At 32.6% G+C, this 24,358-nt stretch overlaps 1 protein-coding gene across 2 annotated transcripts; it reads right to left on the bottom strand.

Moving 5' to 3' along the window:
• Window positions 1–442: 442 nt before the first annotated feature.
• On the bottom strand, window positions 443–6,897 carry LOC141700603 (U1 small nuclear ribonucleoprotein 70 kDa-like). 2 transcript variants are annotated; one of them, XM_074504307.1, is made up of 10 exons: window positions 6,741–6,897; window positions 6,270–6,384; window positions 6,077–6,156; window positions 4,699–4,774; window positions 4,549–4,613; window positions 4,394–4,456; window positions 2,844–2,925; window positions 2,574–2,736; window positions 2,075–2,140; window positions 443–1,490 (listed from the first exon to the last, which is right to left on the bottom strand). In XM_074504307.1, exons 1-10 carry the CDS (start codon window positions 6,816–6,818, stop codon window positions 845–847), a joined length of 1,434 nt encoding a protein of 477 aa, XP_074360408.1. In that variant the 5' UTR covers window positions 6,819–6,897; the 3' UTR covers window positions 443–844. The 2 variants fall into 2 exon arrangements, with proteins under 2 accessions (XP_074360408.1, XP_074360410.1); XM_074504309.1 differs by having other exon boundaries at window positions 443–1,484.
• Between the last annotated feature and the right edge of the window lie 17,461 nt (window positions 6,898–24,358).

Raw genomic sequence — 24,358 nt, 5'->3', positions numbered from 1 at the left:
GCTAAACTGTCACCAGTATATAAGCAGCTACGCGCAACAATCAGAACATTAATGTTTGGACGTAATACACCATCAAGAAGAAAATTATAAATTTAAGTAACTTTTTAAGAGAATAATTTCTCATTCCAACCCGTCGACTAAAATTCAAAATGTTCCCATTAACCTAACGTAACGAAACGGTTCCTCAGTTTCTACATTGAACTAAGAGCATAGTAATGTAGTGCATGCCACTGGAAAGCCTATGTAACTACTATAACATTTCAACTAGTTCAGGAGGGAAATATATGATATTCAATAACCAGCAAGTTGTAACTATTATGACCGGAAAACAAACATATAAAAGCAGACGACATAAGCTTAACTCAAGTATAAAGTTTAAAGGCCGGGTACTAAAATTCGTTATCAATCAACATGTTATACAAAATTAATTTGGCAAAATTAATAACATAAATTTTTCAGTGATGCAGCATTGCCATTTCAAATAAAAGTTCAGATCCATCAAGATATTGTAGGGTCGGATAAAAAAATATAAAAAAAACATTCTTAGCAATTCCCATTACGGTACTCAACTTCTCATCACTAAGCTGAGTCCTAACACAAAAAAACATAACATAAAACAAGACCGAGGGTAAAAATAGAGTAACGATTCAACCCGAAACAATCACCAAAACATGTCCACCTTACATAAAATTTCAGAAATAGCTTGTCTCATCCTCTACCAAGTCACAGGGGCAAAAGCAATTGCACCAACTTTGACCATAACAGCAATGAAGGGAAACCACCACCTTGTGACCGCCAACTAAGCATGGGAGCCATAGCTCCCATAAGATGCCTAATCGTAAAGTCACATATCAGAGCGGCCGTAATCACGATTCTTATCATATTTAGCTCCATTATAGCCAAAATTATCTTCCTCCATCAGATTATACCCATCATGATCATAGTCATGATGTTCATAACGGCTGTGATCATCCTTGCCATCTGGGTTATACTTGCCTCGACTTTGACCTTCATAGTAAACATATGGTACATTCTGATGCTCAAACTCTGGGCCCCTATGGCCTTGTTCAACCTGCCCAAACAAACCAGGATCATCCTCAGCCTCAACACGTCTATCATAACTCTTTCCACTTTCACCATGCCGATCTCGCCCAAGTTTTGAGTCACCATGATTGTGATCATAATCTTTGTCACGGGAACGGCCACGATCCTCTGTCAACTCATCATCCCTGCCCCTATCCTTTTCACTATAACGGTCACGATCTCTATTACGACCGCGGTCACGATCTTCACGGTCACGACCACGTTCTCTACCACGGTCACGATCCCTGTCTCTTGTACGATCTCGACCGACGTCTCTCTCTCTGGTCCTTTCATGATCTCTATGGTGTCGATCATCCCTATGATCACGATCCCTATGCCTATCATGAGAGCGCTTTTCATGTTCCTTTCCTCTGTCTTTACTTCTTTCACGAGACTTCTCCCTGTCCCTGAAATTTCTGTTAGTTTCAATAGTAATTTTTAAATGACACTTACTATGAACAATTATTGCAAGGGTAATGATTCCTGGTGTTCAACAATTAACCTAGACACGATATTTCTTTTGCAAATCCAACATACAATATTTTTTTTGGCAAGTCAAATGTCCTCAAGAAAACAGCTATTGTAAAACTTCATAAAAATAGTTGTTTAACATGAGAGGAAAAACATATTTGCCTAAATGACAATGTGGGCCTCCAAATTAAAGGCTAAAACACACACTGGAGACTTAGTAATGATATCTACACAATATCTTACACAACCCTAGGTTTGTCTAAGCTTTAGTGTAACTATTAGCAGATTACCGAGGAACATTTAGTTTATTCAGACAAACAAGCCCCGAGACTCACTTTGAAATTTTAAAGCGAGACCCTGAGAACAAAGAAGTTTCAGTATCATCATCTCTTTCTTAACCAGGAAGGCCATCCTTGATGGTCTACATAATGGTTTCCTTCCTCAAAAGTTTCATATTGTAGGAAAACAATTACATAACCAGCATAAAGCAAATGATAAAAACTGTAGGTGCAAAGTTTACCTTTCATGGTCATCTCTTACTCTTGGTTCCTCGGATCGAGGTGGTACAGCTGATTGATGTTGAGTTCTGAGAAATGAATGAGCATACACATAAGTTCAAATTCACACAATATATTAAAATGAAGACATATTTTCTCAAGCATAAACAAAAAAAGTAAGTTGTAATAAGGCTTTAGTGTACTATAAACACAGGTGCTAGATTGTGTTTGTTTCTCCGTGCGTGTGACACACACACACACACATAAATACAGTTAAACTTTAAGTTATAGTTATATTCTAGTTATGCTGTTAAAACTGAGTCTACTGTCAACTTCATGAATTTGACGATGGACTAATATAAAAAGAATCCTCTCGAACATTATCATATTCTCAGACATTAAAGTTTTAAATAAATTAAACATTAAAGTTATATTCTCAGACAGTAAAGTTTAATATAAATTTTATGCCATGCATATAATTAGTAGCTTAAACAGTGGACATTTGTTGCATCAGGACATTACCTTCCCGAATACCTCTGATTAACTTCTTCAGCTCCAACTCTAGTTGTGCCAAGCCCACCACCAAGTCTACGAGGTCGCCAATTTGGAACTGTTCTTCCACGCTCAACGTCTACTAGAACCCTTCTATTATCAAGCTTCCTTCCATCAGCTTGCTTATATGCAGCTGTAATTTCATACATTGGATACACTTGTCAGGAAAAAAGAGAAGAAGAGGAAGTACAAGTTTTTAGAAGAGAAAAATGTAAAAAAAAAGGGACGAGACTAGACAACCTTTCATATCCCTTGTATGCATATATTCAACGAAAGCATAGCCTCTGGGCTTGTTTGTCTCTTTATCTGCAACTAAGTGAACCTAAAACACAAAAAATGTCACTTCAGACCACATATAATAGAAAAATTATCTTCTGTATGTAAGGGTGTAATGTAACTGTAATGAATATGAACACTCTTCTCACTAAAATCTATTCAAACAAATTAGCAATATAATTTCCTACGGCACGGCGGACAGGCACTATGCCTCATTAGCCGTGCTCACCTTAAAAAAATACAGCTTCCAATGCTAGATGAATCGTCGCCTTGCTAGGATTGCGGAAAAACGGTTGCCGATATACAGTCCAGCATACTAAGCCCCCTTACCAGGGATATTTTATAAATTAAATACTAATATACAGATAATATCAAATACCAGGAAATCCTCTGAACACCAGACAGGTTTTCTGTGTTGCCTTTAGATCACAACTTGGAACTTTAGTATCAGTAATTTCACAAACTAAGAAACAATTTGGAAATTGAAAGAGATGCTAACACTACCAACATTTTTACCCAACACAGAGGAGAAGTCGTCATTCTTCGATGGCTGCTTGCGAACATTGGTAAAATACACAATGCAACATTAATTTACCTCACTCACCTTAATTTCTCACTGAATGCTATGCACTATGCAGGATGAGGCACATCTTTGCAATTGAATTGCTCCCAAACCAAGTACCATATATATATATTTATATATATATATATATCAAATACTTACCCCTTTTACCAGTGATATTCCTCTTTTAATTAGATACTTACTGCCAGAATGATAACAGTACTATTTTTCACCCGAAGTCCTGAGGGGGTAATCTTATGAACTCAGTTATAGCAAAGAAGGCAAATCAGAGGATAAGCTAAAAACTCACATACTGATAGTAGTAAATAGACTAATACCTGATACAAACCTTTTAAAGGAACATATGAACACATGATCTTCCAAAGTTGCTAATATTTCATATCTATTCTTTCCAATATATTATGGGGATACCAACCACCTCAACTAATTAAGAAATTTGAAGTATTGGTAAAAACAAACTGAAAAATACAATAGATTTACCCTTATGGGTCCAGGCATAAAAAATTAGGAGAATATTAACACAAAGATAGGTTAAATACTTCAAAAACTACATCATATACACGCATCAAATCAGGTTAAAAAAATAGTTATACTTGCTGTTTTTCGTACTTCAGCATCCTGATTTTTTTTTCTTTTAAAGAAAGTCTACTGTATCCATCATATGCAGGACATGAGAGATGATAAGTAGTACTTGGTCGAAAAATGCAATAATAGGTTTAAAAAAGATGAATTTTAATTTGAAAGAATAGTTGAGAATGCAAGAGTCAAGGATGAAATATTAAAATCTTATGACCCCGCGAAGGTCTAAAACATTTATTTTTACAAAAACTGACTACTAAGAACATCAAAAAGTTAGCACATCAAACCATCGTCTTACCGAACCAAAAGGGCAAAACTGAGTCCCTTTCCCGGGAACTCTTATAATACCTACCTGTTTAATAGGACCATAAGCCTCGAACTCCCTCTTGATTCTGCTTTCAGTTGTCTCGTAGTTCTGGAAACAAAAGTTATAAAAGTGGATAAGATGAAATTAAAAGATTACCCAACAAATTGGAAGTAATAAATTATGATGGTAAAATTACTTACCAGCCTAGCCACAAATAGCGTCTTGTATGGATCTCCAGAAACATTCGGATCATTAATTGGATCATCTGCAAAACTAATTGTTATAAAACAGATATATAAACAAGGAAGCTCACAACATGTAAAAAACACAAACAAGAGCATATCCGTTACATTTTTCAAGCTCCTCAGCAGCCTTTTTTGCACCTGCTTCCAACCTTACCTGGTGGATCCTTTGCCGCCTTTCTGCCTGAATTACCCGCAAACAGTCAATCAGAGTTCATAACTACAAACCTCAAAGGAAATAAAGACACTTGAATAAAAATTTCGCGGGAGATATGGCTAGGACAACAAAACAAAGACAGAATGTCCATAACTCCATATATTAATCAACTGTACACAAGCCAGAAAATTAGTACATTATAATAATCGTCCACTTATCCAGCACCTAAACTATCGTGTATTGTAGTATTAAATATTCTACCTGATGAGCCTTTTTTAAGACAACTTGTAACATGTTTTTAATGCAAAAAGTAATTTCTGGTCCATTTAGTGTGCTATACGACTACTGATCTTATATTTTCATATATATCAAGAGGCAAATTTTATCAGAATGTAATCATACCATAAGAAAATGGGTAAATGTTATAACTCCTTTTCTCTAGCAGATTATCACTTCTTGTTTCAATTTATTTGTTCATGTTATAAGCTACATATATAAGGTACACAAAATCATTGAATTTGTAGCATTGTATAATAATGGATGACTTCTAACGGTAGAAAGTAAAAAAGAAAATCAAATGTTCGATTGTTTTCTATCTAATATAATAATGAATGACTTTTAACAGTAGAAAGTAAAAAAGAAAATCAAATGTTCGATTGTTTTCTATCTAATTTACTGCCGAAATAAATTTTTTTTTAGCACCATAAGCATTTTATTATTTTTTTACCCCTATACCCTACCTACCTTTGGACTAATTCTAAAGGGTAATAACACTCACATTTTACATAAAGCTTTATTTGTTTCGCTAGGGAAAAATGAGCACCTAGAATCAATCCATTTGAACCAGAATACTTCAAATTATGGCCATGCTTGTTTCAGGGGATTATAATCCCCGGATTACTGTCCGGGTATATTAATCCCATCACTAATAATCCTACAGATTATACTCTTTTAAATTATCGTATCTCATATTTGTTTTGAAGTATTAAGTTTAGGATTAGACTACAATCCTTTCAAATTATCCTATTCCATGTTTGTTTGAGGGATAATCACGGGATTAGACTATTAACATTTAAATTTCTGATCACGTGTTTGTTTTACATGGGATTATAATGAGGGGATTATACTCCTTAAAAAATGACTTGTTCATAGGATAATTTAAAGAATTGGAATCCTTGAATTTATCCCAAATAGAATAACACAACAAACCTGGGATTCAAAAATTTAAAGGATTATAGTCCTATCTCCTACATATTCTAATGAAACAAACATGGAATATCCATACAGATGTCTGTAAAACATGTAAAACTCCACAATGCAATGTCTTACCGGAGTTTCACTCTTCTCCATTGGCTGAGCATACTCTGGCTGGCTCGGCTCAGCAAAATTTTGAACATACTGTGCCATTCCTTCAAATCAGAGTCGTAAAGTATAAGCAATCATGACAAAATACAATAAAATCAATGACAAAATATAAATTAACTAAGCTAAAATATTGACAGAGTGAAGGTCAAGGACAGACCTGTATACGGTGGGCATTTGTTCTTCTCCGGAGGTGGTTTATACTCAAGAGGAGGCCGTGGCTCGAAAAGCCGTAAAAGGTTAGCAGTCATACCAGTTGGATGAGTTGACCCAATCTGCACATATAAAAAGTACAGCTAACTAACAAAACCAACATATCGAAAGTATAATGTAAACGAATTGCAACTCGTCTTGCACAAGTGCACAGTCTCCGTAACCAGTCTCTCCATCATACAATTAATCATTCTCTTTGCTCTCCAATTACTCGATTTTACAAAAAAAATAAAAAAACCAAACCAGCACAATCACTTTATTACATAACATCAATTATCCCAAACAAAACCTAACAAATATAATCCACCGTAAAAAACATGCACAATTAAAAAAAATCATGATCTAAATCGCAAATCTAATTAAATAATTAAAAAAGCCTAGTAAACAAAAATCGATAATTAGAAATAAAAGAAATTACCGCTTTCAATTGCTGAACATTAGGACGATTCTGAGTCTTGACACGGCCCGGTACATTGACGTCGTTGTAATCCCCCATAATGTTTGTGTGTAATTTTGTCTAAAGATGATGATGATTGCGTATTGTGTATTTATATAGAAATCAGATGGCTCATGATGGTTAAGCTAAAATTGTATAGGGCCTTTTGTTTCTGGCCTTTATAATTTGGGCCGCCAACCTGTTATTGTCAATTATCTCACAACATAGTCTGAGTCCACCCATTTCTTTCTATCCAGATCCAATATGTAGAAAAATATTTTATATTTAGAAATGAAATTTGACAAGTGTGGTTCAAAATTAGATTTATAATGAAAAAATTACCAAAAGTACTAGTACCTCTTTTAGGTTTTTTATGATTTTACTAATTTTTATACGGTTTACAATAAAAGCAACCACATATATAATTTTTTTTACGTTTGTTTAAAAGATAACTGGAATTGTTTTTGGTTGCGTGCGAAAGAAATATGTCCTAAGTCCAATCATGTATTAGGATTTAGGAATAACTTTTATGTAATCTGTTTTGATTTCATTGATATTAATAAAAGACTTGTTTTGTTTTTATTACGGGCTCTATCTATTTAAGTGTTTAAATAAGATATACCATAGTTTAGAGTAAAGCTTTTATGGATTATGATGAGATCATAATAGTGAGACCTAAAAGATGATAACTCTAAACTTAAATAGTTCCTAGTCATAGGATTACTAACTGGTAATTAATAATCCGCAAATATCGGTACATACTATGTTTGCTTCATTTTGAAGGATGTCTGTTCTCATAGATATTTGTGTGGTGACACTATAGCTAGTATGTAGGTGCTTATCATAGAATAAGTTCACTGAACATGACTCGCACAGCTGAACAATTGATGGAGTTCACTCACGTGTCAGTAGTTGTTCACATAGTGATAGTTGTACAAGTATCCTTAGACTTGAGGTCATCATAGTCATCTTTTGTACACTGAACTATACTTTGGTTTAGTTCTTAGTCTCCAGGGACAATTATTGGGGCTCTACTGGGTATAGGAATTTGTACACGAAGATAGTGTATGATCAATAAAGGATCTACCCCTTCCAGTGAAGGAAGCGAATGTTCAAGGCTGATCTACTTATGCTAGTTCAGGAATCTCTGGCCAGAGTGAATGAAATTAGAAAGGAGATCTAATTTGCATAGAACTAATCATAGTAAATGGTAAGCAAGTGATTAAATTAGATAGGCTTGACACGAGATCCATGCCTTGTATTTAATCAGGACATTGTAGGGTAGAAGGAGTTTATTGTACGATAACTATTCACTGAATAGGTTCTTGGTATTCTAAGCAGTGAATTCGTATTATCCGCATAGTCGCGATATGCTGAGAAGTATCCCTCACGATGTAGAATAAATATGATTAATTAATTAATCATATTTAATAAATTAGAGAATTTATATAAATAATGATAAAATAGTTTTATTATTATTTATTTCTACTACCGGCTTAATATTGAACCTACAGGGTCACACCATAAAAAGAGAATGATTTAATGGTGGAGGAATTAATTAATAATGGCTAATAATTATTTATTTATGAAATAAATAATTAATTGACAAATTTAATAATTGATTAAATGAGATTTAATTGATTATAAATTAATTAAGAAAAGTTCTTAATATTATTAATTAAGAATTTAATTTTTGGAAATTAAATCAAGAGAGAGAATTATTTCTAAAGTATTTAGAAAAAGGATTAATAATTAAAAGGTATTTTAATTATTAATGAGAATATTAAATGGGTTAATAATAATAATATTTTATGGGAAAATTTCAGCTGAAAATTTTGCCTATAAATATACTATTATAAACCCTATTTTTATTCTAACCCGAACCCGAACCCAAAACGACCCAAAATTTTTTAGAAAACTTAATTTTCTCCACCTCCTCCTCCTCCTTAACGTCATTTTCTTGGTGGATACCGGTGTAGTGCTTCACGTTTGAGGAGCAGCTGCTAAGGATCTCCGATCGTTGCTTTTGGATCGCTATTAAAGGTTAGTAATCGATGTGTAAAAGTGTTTTACCATGCCTCCACTGCGATTAAAAATCCAACATTGGTATCAGAGCATAGGTTGTATGCATATAGATCTGTGGTAAAAATTTCAGAATTTTATGTGCTTGTATGAATTAATTATGATTTTTACAATTTATATTATGAATTAATTTTGTCTGATGAGAAATCGTTTCTCAGAATAATTTTGAATGTTGATCTGGGTTCTACAAGTGTTGTAGATCGTCTGGGTATTTTTTTCATAATTTTATGATGTATAGATTTTTTATTATGAATTTTTGAAGTTGTTGCAATTAAAATTCGTAATTAAATAAGTAAATATATGTATATATAGTATATATATATGTTTGTTTTGTTGGCTGCTAAAGAGAGCAGTCTGTTGTGATGTTACTGCTGCACGGAGAAAGACATAGTTGACAGGGACGGCGGCACGGAAATCCGTGGGAGAAAAGACGGCGGCTGTTCTGACAGGCGGAGAAACGCAGAAGAAAGGGTGTCGCGCATTCCGGGAATGCGTTACACCCTGTGGCGAATTCACGGAATGCGTTACACCTTTTAATGGCTTAAAAGGTTTGTAACGCATCACCGGAATGCGTTGGAGGGCTTGTAACGCGTTCCTGTAATGCGTTACAGCCCAACTATCCACATTAAATTTGATTTTCTGGGAGTTTCGTAACTCCGTTTAGGCGTGCAATATATCGTTGGATTCGTTTTTCCGAGACGGATCTAATGGAGTGATCAAATTTTAGTTTATATAAAAGTTTTGAACTGTTTATATTTCCGAAAGTGTTTTAAAGCTGTTTTTAACTGTTTTAATTGCTTTTAAATGCTTCATGTGATACATAGAGATGTATAATGCTTAGACTAATATGATAGATGATGTAACATGCCTACCTTGATGTTTATTCATGTTTATATATGTGATATATGCTTAGTTTATCATGCGATGATAGATTTAGGTGAACTTAAATGAACATAAGGTGTTTGTTAGACAACCTAGTATAGTGAAATTATTTCATAACCTTAATAATAATATTATGAATACAATCATGAGATTCTTGTGTTTATGAAACACGTAATTGAATATGAATTTTCGATATGAGAGAAAGGATGATTCTGTCAACAACAAATTTCTATCTGTAAGAAAGGGTTATTAAGTGACGCCTCTTGACAATGCTCCACCCGATCTGGGAATCATCTGATTATCGATTATTGATTTGAAATATTTAATTTAAAAGGAAGAATCTCTTTATAATATGATTATGATTGTAACGTAATATAATTCCTCTAAAATTAAATAATATCTAGTAGTAATTGGCCAATGACACAACGGGCTTGTGTCGGTCATAGCCTTCCAACATGATAGAAAGTAGTTCTTATTTTTAAATCATTGTCGGTTCGTGCTACAGCCGAGGGCTTTGATTTTGAAATAAGAAATACTTGTCTATTACATAGAGATTTGTACATTGAATTAGAATCTAAAGGTCGGTACGTGCCACAGCCGTGGGCCGTTGGAGACTGATTCAATTATACGGAATGTTGGGTTAGACTTGACTTAGAATATTGAGTTTGTCGTGCCACAGCCGTGACTCAATTATTCAAGAGGCTAAAGTTTGATTAGGGAATAACATAAGATGTAATTGACAAGAGTTGTCTGCCTATTGAACATTACATGGCGGTTCGTTCTACAGCCGGGGTTGTGTAATGGAATGTAGAATCCCTATTCCCACTAGCATTATGAATGCTTAATTTTTCACGTAGGTGGTTGAATAAATTAGATAAACTAGTGGGAGCCACTTATGAATAAAGACCCGATTCATATAGTGTTTTTTAAAATGAAATCGAATATTTGCTAAGTGTTGTTATGTGTTTATCATTTACAGATTTACTATATAAATTATGTCTTCTGCACTATCACTCAGGAGCATACTAGATGCTCACAAGTTGACTGGTCCTAATTATGCTGACTGGCTTCGAAACTTGAGAATTGTTCTCAGGATTGAGAAGCTGAAATACGTGATTGACTCACCTAAGCCTACTGAACCTGCTAGTGATGCACATAATGATGAACATGTTGTGTATCGTAAGTGGGTAGATGATGCAAATGTTGCTCAATGCATCATGCTAGCTTCCATGAACATTGAGCTACAGAAGCAACATGAGCATATGGATGCTCACACTATCCTCATGCATCTACAAGAGTTGTATGATGTGGCAGGAAGGACAGCTCGATATGAGATATCGAAGGAGCTGTTCGGTTGTAGGATGTTTGAGGGATCATCTGTGAATGACCATGTACTTAAGATGATCAATTTGATTGAACGTCTTGGACAACTTGGTTTTGCCATGGATGGGGAGCTGAGCCAAGACTTGGTCTTGCAATCGCTTCCGAGTTCGTTCTCGCAGTTTGTTGTGAACTTTCATATGAATAAGTTGGATGTCAGCCTGCCTGAACTCCACAACATGTTGAAGACTGCGGAATCGAATTTTCCCCCTAAGAAGAGTTCTGTTCTTCTAATTGGTGAAGGTTCCAATCCTAAGAAAAGGAAGAGGAACCCTTCCAAGAAGAAGAAAGTAGGTGAAGAAAAGCCGGTTCCACCAAAAGCTGAAGATCCCAAGAGCAAAGTTGTTTGCTTTCACTGTAACAAGGTAGGGCACTGGAAGAGGAACTGCAAGGTATACCTTGCAGAATTGAAGAAGAAGAAGGGTAGTGAGACTACCGCTTCTGATTCAGGTATGTTCATGATAGAAGTGAATATGTCATTAAATCAAATTTCTACTTGGGTATTAGATACCGCCTGTGGTTCTCATATCTGCAATTTGTTGCAGGGACTAAGGAGAAGTAGGACTCTTGGGGAAGAGGAGGTGATTCTACTGATGGGAAATGGAGCAAGAGTTGCTGCTAAAGATGTAGAATCATTTCATTTACATATGCCTACGGGCAAGACTATTGTTTTAAATAATTGTTATTTTGTTCCCTCGATTGTGAGGAATATTATTTCTATTCCCATGTTAGACTTGGCTGGATTTTCATTTATTATTGAGAATAATGAATGTTCTATTCTTAGAGATAATATTCTTTATGGACGTGGTACTTTAAATAATGGTCTGTATAAATGTGACATAATTTACTTCAGATTGAACAAACTAATAAAAGAAAAGGGATGATAAAAATCTCACTTCATTGTGGCACTGCAGTCTCTATTTAGTAGACATGGAGAGAGGGCTGCAAATTTGCTAGGAATGGTACACACAGATGTATGTGGACCAATGTCTACGCAAGCCATGGGTGGTTTTCATACTTCATTACTTTCATGGATAATAGATCTAGATTCGGATATGTGTTTGATGAAACACAAGTCTGAAGCCTTTGCAAAGTTCAAAGAGTATAAGTATGAAGTGGAGAAACAAACCAAACATAGTATTATAATTTTTCGATTAGATTGAGGTGGTGAATACTTGAATGGAGAGTTTCTGGATTATCTCAAAGTAAATGGTATAGTCTCCCAGTGGACGCCTCCAGATTGGTATCTGAAAGGAGAAATTGAACTTTGTTAGACATAGTTCGGTCCATGATGAGCTATGCAAATCTTCCAGTATTCCTATGAGGTTATGCATTGGAAACCTCATCATATTTACTGAATAAGGTGCCTTCCAAATATGTTCCTCAAACTCCGTATGAGATATGGAAAGAAAGGAAACCGAGTCTTAAACATGTTAAGATTTGGGGATGTCCAGCTTATGTCAAGTAAGTTGACCCAGATAAGCTGGAATATCGATCCATAAAATGTAGTTTTGTGGGATATCCTAAAGATACTTTAGGGTATTACTGTTACACCGATCATCGGGTGTTTATCTCCAGACATGCTACCTTCTTGGAAAAGGAGTTTATCCTTGAAGGAAACAGTGGGAGCAAAATTGAACTTGATGAAGTTCAAGAAGCACAAACTACTACGGATCAAGTGGAAACACCTGTTCTGACTGAACAACCTTCTGTGGAACAGCCCATTCATAGGTCAGGGAGAGTGTCTCGCCAACCTGAGAGGTAATATGTCCTTGTCATTGAGAATGACAATGAGTTGTCGATCATTGATGATGACGACCCTGTGACCTATAATGAGGCTATGAGTAGTGTTGACTCAGAGAAATGGCATAGTGCCATGAAATCCGGAATGAAATCTATGTATACGGGATACAAAAGAATGATTAGAGCAGATGGCCAGGTGGAGACCTTTAAGGCCAGGCTTGTGGCAAACGAATTCAAACAAAGGCAATGGATTGACTTTGATGAAACCTTTTACCTGTAGCCCTGTTAAAATCAGTTCGGATTTTGCTTGCGATTGCTGCTTACTACGACTATGAGATCTAGCAATTAGCCAGATGGTTTTCTTTCCAAGAGAAATGAAAACCTAGTGTGTAAGCTGCTGCAAACCATATGTGGTTTAAAGCAAGCTTCTCGTAGATGGAACATCCGTTTTTGATGAGACAATCAAAGAGTTTGATTTGATGAAAAACGTAGATGAACCATGTGTCTACAAAAGGGTTAGTGGTAGCGCGATAACATTTCTTGTGTTGTATTGAAATAGAGTTGACACACATAACAACATAGCAGACCCACTCACAAAGCTACTTTATGAAAGTCACTTTGATCGTCATAAAGACTAGATGGGTATTAGATACCAGAGTGATTGGCTTTAGTACAAGTGGGAGATTGAAATGAATATGTCCTAAGTCCAATCATGTATTAGGATTTAGGAATAACTTTTATGTAATCTGTTTTGATTTCATTGATATTAATAAAAGACTTGTTTTGTTTTTATTACGGGCTCTATCTATTTAAGTGTTTAAATAAGATATACCATAGTTTAGAGTAAAGCTTTTATGGATTATGATGAGATCATAATAGTGAGACCTAAAAGATGATAACTCTAAATTTAAATAGTTCCTGGTCATAGGATTACTAACTGGTAATTAATAATCCGCAAAGATCGGTACATACTATGCTTGCTTCATTTTGAAGGATGTCTGTTCTCATAGATATTTGTGTGGTGACACTATAGCTAGTATGTAGGTGCTTATCATAGAATAAGTTCACTGAACATGACTCGCACAGCTGAACAACTGATGGAGTTCACTCACGTGTCAGTAGTTGTTCACATAGTGATAGTTGTACAAGTATCCTTAGACTTGAGGTCATCATAGTCATCTTGTGTACACTGAACTATGCTTTGGTTTAGTTCTTAGTCTCCAGGGACAATTATTGGGGCTCTACTGGGTATAGGAATTTGTACACGAAGATAGTGTATGATCAATAAAGGATCTACCCCTTCCAGTGAAGGAAGCGAATGTTCAAGGCTGATCCACTTATGCTAGTTCAGAAATCTCTGGCCAGAGTGAATGAAATTAGAAAGGAATTTCTAATTTGCATAGAACTAAACATAGTAAATGGTAAGCAAGTGATTAAATTAGATAGGCTTGACACGAGATCCATGCCTTGTATTTAATCAGGACATTGTAGGGTAGAAGGAGTTTATTGTACGGTAACTATTCACTGAATAGGTTCTTGGTATTCTAAGCAGTGAATTCGTATTATCCGGATAGTCGCGATATGCTGAGAAGTATCCCTCACGATGTAGAATAAATATGATTAATTAATTAATTATATTTAATAAATTAGAGAATTTATATAAAGAATGATAAAATAGTTTTATTATTATTTATTTCTACTACCGGCTTAATATTGAACCTACAGGGTCACACCATAAAAAGAGAATGATTTAATGGTGGAGTAATTAATTAATAATGGCTAATAATTATTTATTTATGAAATAAATAATTAATTGGCAAATTTAATAATTGATTAAATGAGATTTAATTGATTATAAATTAATTAAGAAAAGTTCTTAATATTATTAATTAAGAATTTAATTTTTGGAAATTAAATCAAGAGAGAGAATTATTTCTAAAGTGTTTAGAAAAAGGATTAATAATTAAAAGGTGTTTTAATTATTAATGAGAATAATAAATGAGTTAATAATAATAATATTCTATGGGAAAATTTCAGCTGAAAATTTTGCCTATAAATATACTATTATAAACCCTATTTTTATTCTAACCCGAACCCGAACCCAAAACAACCCAAAAGTTTTTAGAAAACTTAATTCTCTCCACCTCCTCCTCCTCCTTAACGTCGTTTTCTTGGTGGATACCGGTGGAGTGCTTCACGTTTGAGGAGCAGCTGTTAAGGATCTCCGATCGTTGCTTTTGGATCGCTATTAAAGGTTAGTAATCGATTCATATGTTTTAATCACGATTTATATGCTTTTATGTGGATTTTATATGTGTAAAAGTGTTTTACCATGCCTCCGCTGCGATTAAAATCCATCAGTAACTGTTTCTTGGTACACACTAAATTTACTAAATTAACCTTATTTTATTTAAAAGTTTTATTAGTCTTAGTAATCGAATTATAATAGAAAAAAAAATAAAAATCGTTTTCAACTATAACATGATACCTTTTTTTATTTTTCTCAATAAAAATAACTTCGCTAAATATCACAAATAAGTTTATTTAATAAAATAGAATAATAATATTATAACCACTAATAAGTAATAAATTAACTTTTTCAGCTACCTAATTATTTATTTTGTTTAATTATTGTTTTACTTAAACACTTTGTTAAACTCTTTACCTTTAGCAATTCATAAATTCTTAACAAAAGCAACTCAGCATCATCTTATTCCTCGATTACAAAAACAATCACATCTCATCGTTTAAGACAATGCAAAAATCCTATGTTCTTAAATAAATGCAAAATTCAAACCATCTGCACTTTTAACCCGTAGATGTTGCGGATATATTTTGTACGGGTTTACGGTAAAAAATATATATATTTTTAATATTTTTTTACTATTAATGTAAAGACAAAGATACTTAAAGTAAATCTTACAATTCAATTATAAATAAAATAAAAAAATATTTGATTTTTGAAGTCGAATTATTTATCTATCTATATTATTATATTAAATACAAAATTTTACGGTCCTTCCTTCAATTACATAATTGCCCTTTCTTATTTTTTTAATATTTTACTTAATTGCCCTTACTTATTTAATATCTAACCAATTACCTTTATCACTAAAACACGCTTTCTTTTTTATTTTCACCAATTAAAACAACTCTTTCTCTACAAATATTTTAGACAATTCTTTTTAATTTATACATTTTTAAGTAAAACATATTGTCTTTTTATTTTCTCAAAATAAAACAAATCTTTCTCTAAAAATATTATGGACAATTCTTTCTAATATATGTTGATTATCTATCTATCTTCTATACTATCTAAAATTAAAATTACTTGCTTATCCTTACTTGTTGAAATTACTTAATTATCCTTACTTTATTATTTTTATTAAACTAATTAATTAATCTTATTTAACTATTTAATATTAATTCAAAAAACCAACGCGGGACCCATGATCCTTAACAAAAAACCTTCCAACAAAACAGTATATATCCTTACGGCTTATACACAGTCGAATCTAATTAGCACACTTGGACCCTTCCTCCTAACAAACTCATATCACAAACTAAAGTTTTTCACCTAAAATAAACAATTCCATTATCTTATGAATCCATCAAAAGATACGCCACATCTGTCAAAATAATTACTTAATTACAAATAACATAAAATATAGACACATGTTTCAAGTTTAATTATTTTAAGAAGAAATAAAAATCTTATCATTTAATTTAATTAGAAACAAAATAATAACATAAATATAATTAGAAATAAATATGTATAATGAATTCGGGATAAAACAAAATAATACATAATATTCACCCGAGCCCAAAAAAATAATACTATTGAACCGACTAAAACATTATTCAAATCAAAAGATAATTCGTTGGCAAATACAATTGCCTGGGATAAAAAAACAATACACACTATTCATTCGGCCTTAAAAAATTATATCGTTCATCCAGGCTAAAATAATAAATAAAAAAACTAAACATAATTAATTTGATTTGTTATATGGGGTTAAAATAAATTAATATTCAAACTGGACTAAGATAATATACTACTCATCCTCACTAAAACAAAACAATATTAAACCTGCACTAAAATAAAATTTCAAACAAACTAAATATATATACTTGGATTTGGTTGAATTAATGGGCTTACCTAATTATAGGTTTCTTCTATTTTTATAATTTTCATACTATTTTGTTGCATCTACACTATTAAAATTCGTCACTTAGTGGAACCGTTTTTGAATAAAATAAAACATTATATGTTATTCAACAAGGCTAAAAAGGTTTAATACTATTATTCCAATAAAATAAAATAATATTTAGACCAATTAAAATAAAATAATATATTTTTACACGGGCCAAAATAATTATATCATATATTTGAACTTAAAAAAATTAAATTAAAACTGAAAATAATTAGTTGAATTTAGTCGGTATAATGTGTCATAGACTATAACAAAATAATGTGTGCAATTGATCCGGATCAAAAGAAGACAAAAATCAAATTAATGGTAATTTGTACTATAATTAATATTAAAATTTATGTTTTAATTAAAATATTATTATCATCTGTATACACGGCTATAAATATTAATAAACCTATATATCATAGTCAATAATATTGTTTTTTATAAGATACGTCTTATTTCAAGGATATCACTTACATATACATGTATGTGTATGTTTAATTACTATCAAATAATATTATTAAATATCTTAAATGACATGTTTCATATTTTAAAATTTCAAATATAAATAAATTTAAAAAATATATTAAAAATAATCTATGTATCGCAAACGTTCTTATAAACTACAAGATAAGAGAAAATAATTAGACATAAACTTATACTTCTATATCCGGCTCATTTGATAGATTGCATATGTCTCGACTCTCATTATACATTTAAAAATTGATCTGAAACTGAATTTTTTTCCAAGAATATATATCATATCAACATTAGCACTAACATGCTTATATCACTAATAAAAAATCACTTCAATCTCCGATTATAATCAATTATAATTTTATTGTGTAAATTATAATCATTGAATTTTTAAAATCAATTATATAATTAGATATAACAGTAATCATATAAATTAGTAAAAAAATTGAATCTTATCAACAATTTAAGTAACTGTAAATTAAAATATCATAATTGAAATGCATGACCTATTTAATTGGGTCGGATATATATTTTCAGTATCTAATTAACGTGTCAGTGTATAAACTTATTTATTTTAATAAATTTATTATTATAAATAGTTATTAGAATATAATGAAAGATATATCTGGTTATACTTATTCAGATATACTTACTTTTTTAACATATATAATTAATAAAATATCAAAATATAAATAATAAAATAACAATTATTTAAAACAACCGTGCATCACACATATTTTAAGCTAGTACTATTATATAATAGACGAAACATTGGAAGTCTGGTCGATACGGTCTTTCGTTGATTTACTTAATTTCCCTTGCCATTTCTTATGCCTTATTTATTTGAAAGGTATCTTAATAAAAATAAAAAAAAATTAAACAAACCATAATCGAACAACAAATCCTAAAATATTAATATCTATTATCTATTATCTATATAATACAACAACTGCTGGTTTGTTTAGAAATTTAATTTATTTGACAATTATTAGACTTGGCAATAGGTCATGTACGTGTACATTCATTCCGTATATTTTTGTGTTTTCGTGTCAAAATCTTAAATCCGAATCTGATCTGTATTTATTCATGTACCATTTAATTGATAGTAATCCGAAATTAATAAATTTGTGTCTACCCGTTTGGTGCACGAAAGTACACCGATTATATGCGAGAAAATCAATTGGTACAAAATACACTAGATAATTTAATTGACCTAAATAGTAAACAACTAAATTCTGAATACTTAAATTATAGGGATAAATATTCATATTTGTTATTTAGTATTAGAATAAAATATGTAAATTGTATTTTAAATATTTATATATTTTCTTTATCCCATTTATTTTCGTTCTGTGTCATGTACCTATTTCAAAAACCAAAACCCGACACAAATTATATTGGCGTTTTTCGTGTTCGTGCACCAATTTTTCAAGCCCACACACTAATTATTCGTGTCATTTTGTACTGTATTCACGTATCGTGTACCAAAATTGTCGGGTCAAACTATTATGCCCCTAGATTAATATCTATATATAATATTTATTTCACACTTATCTCACATTTAATATATATTAAATGACGTATCATTAATATGCTTTATTATTATGATTGTGTAATTAAGTATAAATAAATTAAATCATACAACAACAATAGCAATTTAATTTATATGACTATTATGCTGCAACATTAATATATATATACTATTTATTTCACACTTATTCTCATAATTAATGTATATTAGACAACGCATCATCATTCTGCATCATCATTATGATTGTGTATTTAATTATAAATATATACACTTTAATTTTAAAAAAATGCTTCATTATTATGATTGTGAATTTAATTATAAATAAATTATATCATACAACAACAATATGATTTGTTAAAAAATTTAATTCATATGACTATTATGCCCCCACATTAGTATTTATATATAATATTTATTTAACACTTATTCTCATAATTAATGTATATTAAATGGTGCATCATTAATATGCTTCATTATTATGATTGTGTATTTAATTAAAAATATATAGATAATTTAATTAAGAAAACAAGTACTCAAATTGAATATTTGACAAAGATACTAATATTTAATTCAAATATACTAATATTTAATTCATAAAAATTATTATGCCTCTATATTAATATATATATATATATTTATTTATATAACAATAATTTTTAAACAAACTAATATTATATTAATCTCCAATTAATCATAATTTCATAACATTAATCGAAATTTCTCTAAGTTTGAACTACGATACTTCATTGTAAATTGGATTTCTTATTATTATCAACAATGGTCCAAAAGGGAGACTTGACTGGATTTGACTTCTCAAACTTGAAAACTTCAAATAGAGCCTTGTTAAAAAAAATGTTGATAATCCTCGTTTATAAGATGAATTAGTCTGCCATTGTTAGGTAATGAATACAACACAGAGGGGGGGTGAATGTGTTTTAGTTATTTTTAAGGCTTTTTAAATATTTATTACTTGGTTAACAAAGCAGATTATAAATGCAGTAATATTATGTTAGCTAAAATAAAACAGTGCACACAATATTTCAAAACTCACTTAATTTTGTATTAAAATCAAGCTAGTGTTTTGCTACAAATCCTGGATTCTTTGTAAGTAAAGAACTCAGCTTCTTCCTTAAGAGAGTTACAAGAAAAACTAGATATGTTTTCTACAATTTAAAAGCAAAGGACCGGTGTTTACTAACTTTATAGATTAGTAAACACAGGTTTATACAACATGCAATAAGATGTACTAAACCCTACTTTAAGCTATCTCTAAAGCTTTCCATTTCTGGCCTAGTGTATCTTTGCAAACCGTGTATGTCTGTGACTTTCCTTTGTCAGTTAATCTTGGCCTTTGATCTTGCACTCTTCAAGCTGCTTTTGTAGACTTTTCAATCTAAGTGATTAGATCGTTTGTTGATTGATAATCTTGAATATTTAACTTTTCTGCATTCTGTACTTGAGGTTCATATCGAGATCTCTAGTTTGATCTATAGAGAACTGACATCTCGATAAGCATAATGGATTATCGAGATCTCTGAGTTCTCTAATGAGAAAATTGACTTGTCGATATCTCCAATCTTCATAACTTCATTTTGACTTGGTGATATCTCTGAGTTCTCTAATGTAGAAATGACTTGTCGATATCTCAAAGATCTCTATATACATTTTTACTTGTAGATATCTCTGAGATCTCTAATGATAATTTGACTTGTCGATATCTCCAATCTTCATGTCTTCATTTGGCTTTTCGATATCTCTGAGACTTCTCTATAAGCTATCTTGGACTTCTCGATAAGTCATCCTGGAGTTCTCGATAAGTCATCCTGGAGTTCTCGAATGACTTCTCTATATGACTTGATCTGTGACTTGTAGATATCTTGAATTAGAACATTTTTCCTAAAATAGATTTATTCAACTCCAAGTTTCTTCACAATTTTTCCGAGGCATGATCTTCTTGATCTTCTTCCAGAGTTCATTCTTAGGCTTGAGACTGTCTACAGAAAAATACTCCAGTCTGATCTTTCACATTTTTACAAACTCAAGTAATACAATATAAAATACAAATTTAGATTATCATACATCTAATTCTTAGGGCTGTCAATTTGACTTAGTCTTGTTATGATACAAGCATGTTTTGCACAACAATCTCCCCCAATTTGTGAGAAGATTGCTTATCACAAATCATGCCTGGTAACAAGACTAACCCCCAGTTACAATGAACAATAAAATATTACATAAAAAATTAACATAAATACAAGTACAATTTTTATACATTGAGTGGTTACATGAGTTTGATAAGTACATTCATTACATGAAATCCTCATAGATTGGCTCCTTTCTGTATAAGGTCCTTAAGATTTACTAGCACTTGAAGTTCCTCTATGATTTCAGTTCCTCTTACAGCTTCCACAAGCTTGAGCCACTCATCTAATGAATAATTATTCAAGTAGAATCTGCCAAGCTTTATGTTCAGAAAGTGTCCATCCTTAGAGATTCTGTTCATCCCCTTTGCCTTGAGCTCATTTGATCTTTGTTCAAGTCTTGCAATTTCTTCTGCATACTTTATATCTTTTTCTTCCTTTTCGGCCTTTGCTCTTGCATTTTTCATCCCTTTCTCTCACCCATACACATAACACAGTCTTCCAAGCCCTTGTAATTGTGTCCTTGTCCTTCATCAAACTAATCACTCTTTTGAATTCTATGGTTGAAAGTGTATCCATTAAGTTGCTGCCAAGTAGAGTAAAGGTACCATCATGATAATATATTCTGACTTCTGTGTAAGATACAACCCATAATTTGACAATTTCTTCAGCTAATTGTTGAAAGTAGTCATCATATGTGATGTACCAATTTATTGGTAGAAAATCAGTTTGATCAAAACAGTTCCAGACAGCCCTCTCAATAACTTGCAATTTCTTTGGTTTTCTTCCAACAAATTTGAAATAAATTTTGATTGGTGGCTTGAATGAGGGTAGGTTTGTGATTTTCTTCAAGGTGGATTGGATAAATGTGATTGGAATTTTGAGTAGGGTGCTTGCAGTTGGCTTGTACAAAAATTTGGGCTTATGGATCAAATATAGTTGAATGTTTGAGCTTGTAGATTTAGTGGATTGAGCATGTTGGATTTGAATTGATTGGATATTTTTCTTTGAGCCTTCACTATCTCCCCTCTTCTTTCTTCTTCTTTCATCTCTCTTCTTCTCATCCTGCTTCCTTTCTTCTTCTTTGCTACCAGTTACTTTAGAAGATTGACTTGGATTTGAGCCAAAAGGTTTTTGCTCATCATCATCCTTGTCATCTTTTAAGTTGATTTGTGAGTTTGGCAACATGGTATCAATATTTTGAAGATATCTTCCCAAGATTCTGATCATCTTCTCATCTTCAGTTTTTCTTGTTCTTCTTGGACTTTAGATCAGTTTCAAGGGTCATTATCAATCTCATATTTCCTCTTACACAATTCTTCGGAAATGTAAAGAACTTGCACTTTTTAGTTTGTGAACAGATGTAGGCCACCCCTTGCTTGGATGAAGATAGGCTTCAGGAAAAGCAGCTATCTGAGCCTTCTTGAGTTCATTTAACAGTTGGGTATCCTCTGAAATTACTGGATTACCTCTGTCAATAATTACATCCAGCTCAGATGCTCTCATGGTTTGAAGATTTGAGAGAGACACATGTAGACACCTGTCCAAGCCACAATCATTCACATTTGCAACTGTTCTTTTCTCTAGAAAGTTATCAACTTTGACAATCACAACTCTGATAAAATTGATGTTGTTGGCCATGGCTCTTTTGTAAGTAATGTAGTTGCTGTGAAGAGACACTCTTAAGACTGTTAATAGCTCATTAAACTCCTTGTCTTGACAGGGTCCTTCTGCAGCTTTTAGAAGTCTGTCTTTTCTAACATCTTTAGATATTTGAGCTTGTGAAGAGCTTTGACCAATGTGAGTTGATGTCAATTTCCCAGTCTCTTTAGATTTACCAGCTTCCTTGGACTGTTGAAGCCTAACTTCTATCTCCCCCTTAGTCTTGCTAGCAGGCAGGAGTAGTGGATTGGGAACCGTGTCACATGATGTTGGCAACACTTAAGAATTAGATTCAAGTGTTTGATTAAAATGAAGAAGAAATTTGAGAGATTAGATTTTGAATTTCAGAATTGAGTGTTGGCAGCTCCCCTTGAATAGATGAGGGAGCTTCAAAAGATGTGCTCTCTTTGTGGGTGTCACCCTTATTTCTTCTTTCATACACTTGAATTTGTTCAAGTGTCAGTGCATACTTTTTACATGGTGCACTAGGGAGAGTGCTCTTTTCAATAGAGACACCCTGTTGAGAGGATGCCCCTAGAATCTGTGTTAATCCCTCTTTTTCAACTACATCCTTTTGGGAGGATGCAGAGGTGGCTTGAGTGGTCAACTCAGTTTGTTTTACCTTCTTTGGTTTCTTGACCAAGGTTGACCCTGGTTCTGTTTGTTCCTCACACTCTGATTTATTACAGTTAATGGCGCCTGCTTTCTCTTTTTTTTTACTCACTTCACCCTTTTGAGAGGATGAAGTGGTCGGTTTCCTAGATGCTATAGGTAAAGAAGAAGGGGTCTTAGTATTGGAAGGCCCCTGTTGGTGAGGCAGGTTAGCCTGTGTTGTACTTTTACAGGGACGGGAGCCATTACTGTACTAGATTCAATGTTAGACTTCATGTCATGCATAAGGTAAGGGTATGTCCTGAATCTCTCCATCATAAATGAAGTGATTTTAAGACTTACATGTACCTTATTTTTAGTAGTAAGTGAACCAAATAGAACTTTGGACACTTGCTTATAGATGCCTATTTGTGTTCTATCTATACCATTTAGCATGTGAATGTCATGCACTTTATAATTTAAAGCAAACATTATGAATCTAGGAAGAAAAATTTCCTTATCTCTTGAAGTCAAAGGCATGGTTAGCCTGGTGCTTAGCTCCCCCATTATCAGGTGTCCTACATTGAGGTGTCTGTTATGAGCCATAGAGAACACCAACTTTTGAACAACACTAGAAATATTGTCATATCCTGTCTTTCTACAGGTGAATGCCCTCACAATTGAATCAAACAAGAAAGACCACTCCCTCCTTAGGTACTTCTTGCTCAGGCTAGCCAAGTTAATTCTTTCACTGTAGTTGATGAAGTCCATAAACTCAGCTAGCTCATCTTATGTTGGAACTTCCACCAATCAGTAGGGATGCCCAAAGCCACATTAACGTCATCCTCAGAAAATTCCACTTGCTGGACTCTAATAGAGCAGTTCACCATAATAAATACAACCTGGTTTTCATGC

This window comes from Apium graveolens, unplaced genomic scaffold (assembly GCF_009905375.1).
Source record: "Apium graveolens cultivar Ventura unplaced genomic scaffold, ASM990537v1 ctg2567_1, whole genome shotgun sequence".
Lineage (NCBI taxonomy): Eukaryota > Viridiplantae > Streptophyta > Magnoliopsida > Apiales > Apiaceae > Apium > Apium graveolens.
This window is presented reverse-complemented; position numbering and strand designations above follow the sequence as displayed.

Bases quoted from the DNA above. Each gene is read 5' to 3' on its own strand.
- LOC141700603 (XM_074504307.1), bottom strand. From the start codon at position 6,818: ATGGGGGATTACAACGACGTCAATGTACCGGGCCGTGTCAAGACTCAG. The intron at 4,775-6,076 runs GTAAGACATTGC...CGGGTAATTCAG, and splicing joins TGGAGAAGAGTGAAACTCCG to GCAGAAAGGCGGCAAAGGAT. The intron at 2,141-2,573 runs GTAATGTCCTGA...TTCATTTCTCAG, and splicing joins AATCAGAGGTATTCGGGAAG to AACTCAACATCAATCAGCTG.